At 46.9% G+C, this 6,073-nt stretch overlaps 1 protein-coding gene across 1 annotated transcript; it reads right to left on the reverse strand.

Annotated features, from left to right (window-relative positions):
- Nucleotides 1–657: 657 nt before the first annotated feature.
- Nucleotides 658–1,368, reverse strand: LOC112876280. Its single transcript, XM_025940355.1, has one exon. It carries the CDS (start codon nucleotides 1,299–1,301, stop codon nucleotides 954–956), a length of 348 nt encoding a protein of 115 aa, XP_025796140.1. The 5' UTR covers nucleotides 1,302–1,368; the 3' UTR covers nucleotides 658–953.
- Between the last annotated feature and the right edge of the window lie 4,705 nt (nucleotides 1,369–6,073).

The following is a 6,073-nucleotide window of genomic DNA, read 5'->3' on the forward strand; positions in this document are numbered from 1 at the left end:
GTTCTGCACTAATGTAGTCGGTCATGGTCGCGATTTTGTTAGCAAGTGTTGAACCATTGTTTGCTTATGTAGTGGTCAATCCCAAAGTTAGAATTCGTACTCTACATATGTGCACTTCCTTCTCTTCACCTCTTTTCGCACAAATGCAAACAGACGGTTCTTAGTCTTGGGCATCCTGTCACACAGCAAAGTGTATCCATCCAATCCTCTCTGCATTGTGATTGCTGCGAAACAGAAGATCCAGGTAAGAAGCAATGCGATGCAAGCAAAACGGCTTTTTTTTTTCTTTTTTTCTTTTTTGAGAATGCAAGCAAAACGGCTGAGGACCATACGTCAGCATTAAATTCCTGACGGCTGACGCAGCCGTTGGGCTTGCGTGGCACCAGCCAAGCGGTCGCCCGGTGCAACGTGTCGCCGCAGGCCTCGCCGCCTCGGTGTCACTCGCGGCGAGAGGGGGCGGCGTCACTCGTCAACCACGACGGCCCACCGAGAGCGGCGGTGCCATACTGCCATCCGTCAATGCAAGCAGAAAAGGAAATAATTGAGCGAAGCAGTGCACAAAGTTTGAGCCGCTGAGGTACAAAAGACAATGGAAACAATGGAAAAGCAAAGATTTTTCTTGCAAACAAAGGAAACAAGACGACGAACAGCAGCATCAGCAGAGAACATACATATGTTCATCTCATGAACTTCTCTCTCTATTCACAAGTGATGCCCCGTACACACAGGAAGTGAACCAAACCACGCTTCATTCAGAGCTGCTACACCCTGCGTTCCTAGCTACTACCTCCTCTGCATTGCTACACTCACTCACTCTGCATGCAGAGATACAGATGCCCGATTTGCTCCAACAGAACAGAACACTTGTGTGTTGTGCTTGCCCTCATGGCTCATACTAGATGATAGATCACCCGTACGCCACGTGATGACGCCGATGGTTCTACGTACTACTTCTACCTGGGCTTGGATGGCGTGATGATCTTGAGGACGAGTCCGGGGAAGACGTCGTCGGGGTCGTGGACATGCGGGTTCTTCTCCAGGATGTAGGGGTCGCCGCACTTGTCGCTGATGCTGTGCAGCGTCTCGCCCTCCGCCACCACGTAGATCTCCTCGCACGGCCGCGCCGACAGCGCCGCGCCGCGCACCTGCGGCATAGCCTCCTCCCCTGCTCCCGCGCTGCCGGCGCCGAGCGAGCACACCAGCAGCAGCGCCACCAGCGACAGCGCCAAGCACCACGACGCCGTGTCCGCCGCCGCCGACACCCACGAAGAAGGCCACACCTTCAGCTGCTGCCTCGCCATAATATGGTTTTTGCAGTGATGAATGATGCGTTGCCGCTTGGGAGACGGAGAGTTGGTCTTGTTCTTTTCTCGGGGGTGGGTGGATGCTTATATAGAGAGGGGGCCAGAGCAATAGGTAGGATAACTGTATGGTTTTTTGGAACATGGCTAAAAAGGGTTGGCTCAAATTTAAGACCTCAAATTCTGGTTGGATAACTGCATGGTGTTGAGCTATTTGGTTGAATCAAAATGATACTTGATGGAAAAAAAATTAGAATGCATTCATGTATGCATGATATTTTCATGGACACGCATTGGACATGTTTTTGGACCTGTCTGGACTAATTTCTTTACAAAATTTGAAGCCTGTTAGGCCCCATAATCTTCGCACTTTCTTAAAAATATATATATATATATATATAATTGCAGAGAACAAATTTCTCTTAACTCGTCAAAATATCTTGTGGTTCCTTCCTATAGGGCCGGCCACCCGGCCTGCCGGGGAAACCTGGCACGAGCTGAATCGGTGGCCGGCTGGGGGCTAGGGGCACCGCAGTGGAGAGCCAATGATGCACAAGTGGCGTCCCGGTGTCCACGAGAACGAAGCACCCCCCACTTTCGGTCACCCCGCACACCAGGCCAGCAGTCGTCGGCTGCGTGCGCCAAGGCATGGCGGTCCAGCCAAGTCTCAAGTGCCCCACCACTCCCACCACCGTCCCAACCCAATGCAAGAAGAACCCACGACGTAAAACGACCTCCACAACCGGCGACGCCGACTCCTCCTCTGGACCACGAACGCACAAGTCACAACCCCCGCTGTTTCACTCGAGAATACGTGTGCTCGCTGCCATCGGAACGCGAAAGGGAGCCAGGAAATTCGTGGCCCCGCCTGCCTCTTGCATCACGCACGCCGCGGATCGGACACAGAGAGAGGGAGGCGCACGAGTGAGTGAGTGCTCGTGGTTGAATCCTTGGAATCTCATGCCGCACGCTTCGGATTTGGAGCTAGTGGAATCCCGTGTCGGAGCTCATCACGATCGTGCGCTGCCGCGCCCTGCCGTTGATGGCGCCCAAAGCGAGACGCCAAGCAACAAGCGGGTCCCGGGCGCAGCTGGGATTGATTTCCCAGAGCACTAATCCTTTGCTTTCCTTTCCCGTTGAAGGAAGCCAAGCAGCAAAAGGGGGAGGGGCGAGTGAGAGAGTCCAACACCAGTGAAGACGCTTGACTGCTGGTGAGTGTACCAGCCAGCGATGGGTTCGGCCAGGCGCACAGTAATGGATGCTTGCCCTGCTGCTGGAATTTTAGTGTGCTTGGTAAATTAACAAATTCAGAAATTTTAATAAATCTTAAAAGATCCATATATGCAAGAGAAAGTTATGCAATTTTAGTCCCACCTTACTAGTGGAGGAGCAGGATGACCAATATAAATATAGAGGTTGTCTTCAATCCTTCAATCTATACGATGGAGGAGGGAAGAGAAACACCACATGCGTGCGCACGCCACGCCACGCCGGGCTAGGCACGGCGAAGGTCGCGGGCCTAATCAGTTTAGATCCTGATCACGACGCGAGGTCAGTTTGGGATTTTTGCCTCATCGGCCTCCACCAAATACACATCAAAATCTAGGATTTTTGCCTCTTCTTGATGCTGCGCCGTCACCGTAGCGTTCTCCATCCCGAGCGCCGGCGTGCACCGGCGAGGGGGATCCTGCACCGGGAGAGGGCGAATAAGGTTTTTCGGAAGCGCTTTGCGTAACTGCTCAAGATCTTCACCACGACGCGTCTTTCACCCAACATCGTCGCCTCACGGGTCAACCGCTTTCATCGTCTCCAGCAACGGCGGTTCGTCGTCGTCAACCCTCCAGCAAAGGATCAGTACGTGTTCTGTGATCTGATCTATTTTCTAAATATGTATCCTGAGTTCCTAGCTATGCTGTTTATGCTGTCTAGTATGTTAGATCTATGCATGTTAGTTCCTGTGTTCATCGTGATTTATTTCATACGGAATTCAATATAGCGTTTGCCTATATTCTCAACAATCCAAAAATCTTATTATAGGCAATTTGTTGATTTTACAATGGCTGGATTTGCTGATGCACTAAGGCCAGAAAAGTTTTTTTGGCGTGCACTTTAAGTGATGGCAAGTTAAGGTCCATCTCTGACTTACTGTAATGCATGCATGGGAAGCGAGGCTTGCATGGGAAGCGAGGCTTGGCATACCAGTAGGTGAACATTCTCCTGAGGAGAGGAAGACATTCACGGATGCCATCAATCTCTTCGTGGGCTGTGTTATCAGTGTTCTTGCTGAGTTGATGTGTACATGCACATAATAGATACGAAAGAGTTGTCGGATGCATTGGTTGCAAAGTATGATATGACTGATGTGGGTAGTGAACTGTACACCATGGAGAGCTTTCATAACTTCAGGATGGTGAATAACCGTTCTGTGGTAGAGCAGGCTCATGAGATACAGATCCTTGTGAAGGAACTCGAACTCCTGAAGTATCTTTTACCTAACAAATTTATGGCTGGGTGTATGATTACAAAGTTGCCCTCCATGAGGAGGAACTTCGCCACTGCTCTGAAGCACAAGAGATAGGAAATATCAGTTGAAAACCTGATAGCATCTCTTGATGTTGAGGAGAAGACTCGGACTAAGGATATTTCTAAAAAAGGAGGTGAGGGTCACTCCAGCACCAACATGGTGCAGAAAAACTACCCACACAACAAGAACAAAGGGAAGACTACCATCAAGCCTGTCAAGACTACTACCTTCAAGAAGAAGACGACTACAAATGCTAAAGGAGCTTGCTTCACGTGCGGTGATGGGACACTTCGAGAGGGACTGTCCAAATCGTGCAGATCGCAAGAAGAAGGCTTGCAATAGTTCTGGATCCAAAACTGTCAACACAGTGACCGCGAGCAACGCTGTTTTTTCAGTATTTCAATCTACTGGTAGGTGGCTTGATACAGGTACTAATGTTCATATGTGTGCTGATATTTCTATGCATTCTTCTTACCAGGTCGCTCGGGTTTCTTCCGTCCTAATGAGGAATGGGTCACATGCTTCTGTTCATGGTGTTGGTATAGTAGATCTGAAGTTTACTTAGAAAAGATCGTGCAACTGAAGAACGTACATCATGTCCCTTCTATCAACAAGAATCTTGTGAGCGGCTTCCTTCTATGTACGGATGGTTTTAAGATAATTTTAGAGTCCAATAAATTAGTAGTGTTTAAGTATGGATAATTCGTGGGTAAAGGCTATGATAGCGGAGGCTTGTTCCACATTTCCCTTGTAGAATTTTGTAATAAGTCGGTGAACTATATTTGTGGTGGCGTTAACGATGATGCGAGTGTTTGGCATTCTCGTTTATTTTATGTTAATTTTGATTTAATGTCTCAGCTTTCCAAGCATGTGTTTAATTCTGAATTTCACCATTGTCAAAAGTTCTAAGTGCTATAGCCGTGTTCAATCGAAGCAACCTCAAAACCTCACAAGTCGGTTGAGGAGAGGAACTTGGCACCTCTAGAACTCATACATTCCGATATCTCCGAGATAAATGGTGTGTTAACAAAAGGTGGAAAGAAATATTTCATAACGTTGATTGACGATGTGACTAGATTTTGCTATGTTTATTTGTTGCAAACTAAGGAACATATTTGTTGCAAACTAAGGATAAAACGTTAGACTACTTTAGAATCTATAAAGCCAAAGTTGAAAATCAACTAGAAAGAAAGATCAAACGTCTAAGATCTGATCGCGGTGGCGAGTATTTTTCCAAAATATTTGATGAATTCTGTATGGAACATGGTGTTATTCATGAGAGGGCGCCTCCCTATTCACCCGAATCAAACGGGGTTGCTGAGAGGAAAAACCGCACCCTGACTGACTTGGTTAATACCATATTAGAGACTGCTGGTTTATCTAAGGGATGGTGAGGGTAGGCGTTGTTGACTTAATATCATGTCCTAAATAGAGTTCTAAACAAGAATAAAGATCAAACACCATATGGGATGTGGATTGGGAGAAACCCATCATTTTCTTATTTGTACACATGGGATGCTTGGCGAAAGTCAATGTACCTGCTCCGAAGAAAGGCAAGTTGGGACCAAAGATAGTGGATTGCGTCTTTCTAGGGTATACTCAGCGGAGCATTGCCTATAGATTTTTAGTAGTTAAATCTAAGGTACCTGATATGCATGTTGATACTATTATGGAATCTCGTGATGCAACCTTTTTTAAATATGTTTCCAATGAAAGATGTACATAGTATTTTTTGGATTTTCTACTGAGATAACTCCTGAACCTACTGCACTTGTTGAGTTTTCTGAACAACCTGTTGTTGAGTTTTCTGAACAACCTGTCGCGAATGAAAAAATCTTTGAGAAGGATGACAGTGAAGCTCGTAGGAGGAGTAAGAGATAGAGGGTTGCAAAATCATTTAGTAATGATTTCACTGTGTACCTTGTGGATGACACTCCCACGTCTATTGTAGAGGCATATGCATCTCCTGATGCTGATGATTGAAAGAAGCTGTTCATAATGAGATGGACTCGATTCTATCCAATGGGATCTGAGAATTAACTGAACGATTCTATGGTTGCAAACCAGTTGGTTGTAAGTGGGTGTGCAAGAAGAAGTTTAGGCCTAATGGTACTATTGACAATTACAAAGCTCAGCTTGTAGCCAAAGGTTACACACAAAAGGAAGAAGAAGACTTCTTTGATACTTAAACCCTATACTTACTCACCCGTTGCTAGATTGACCACTATTCGAGCACTACTTTCCCTGG

Source organism: Panicum hallii, chromosome 9 (genome assembly GCF_002211085.1).
Source record: "Panicum hallii strain FIL2 chromosome 9, PHallii_v3.1, whole genome shotgun sequence".
NCBI lineage: Eukaryota > Viridiplantae > Streptophyta > Magnoliopsida > Poales > Poaceae > Panicum > Panicum hallii.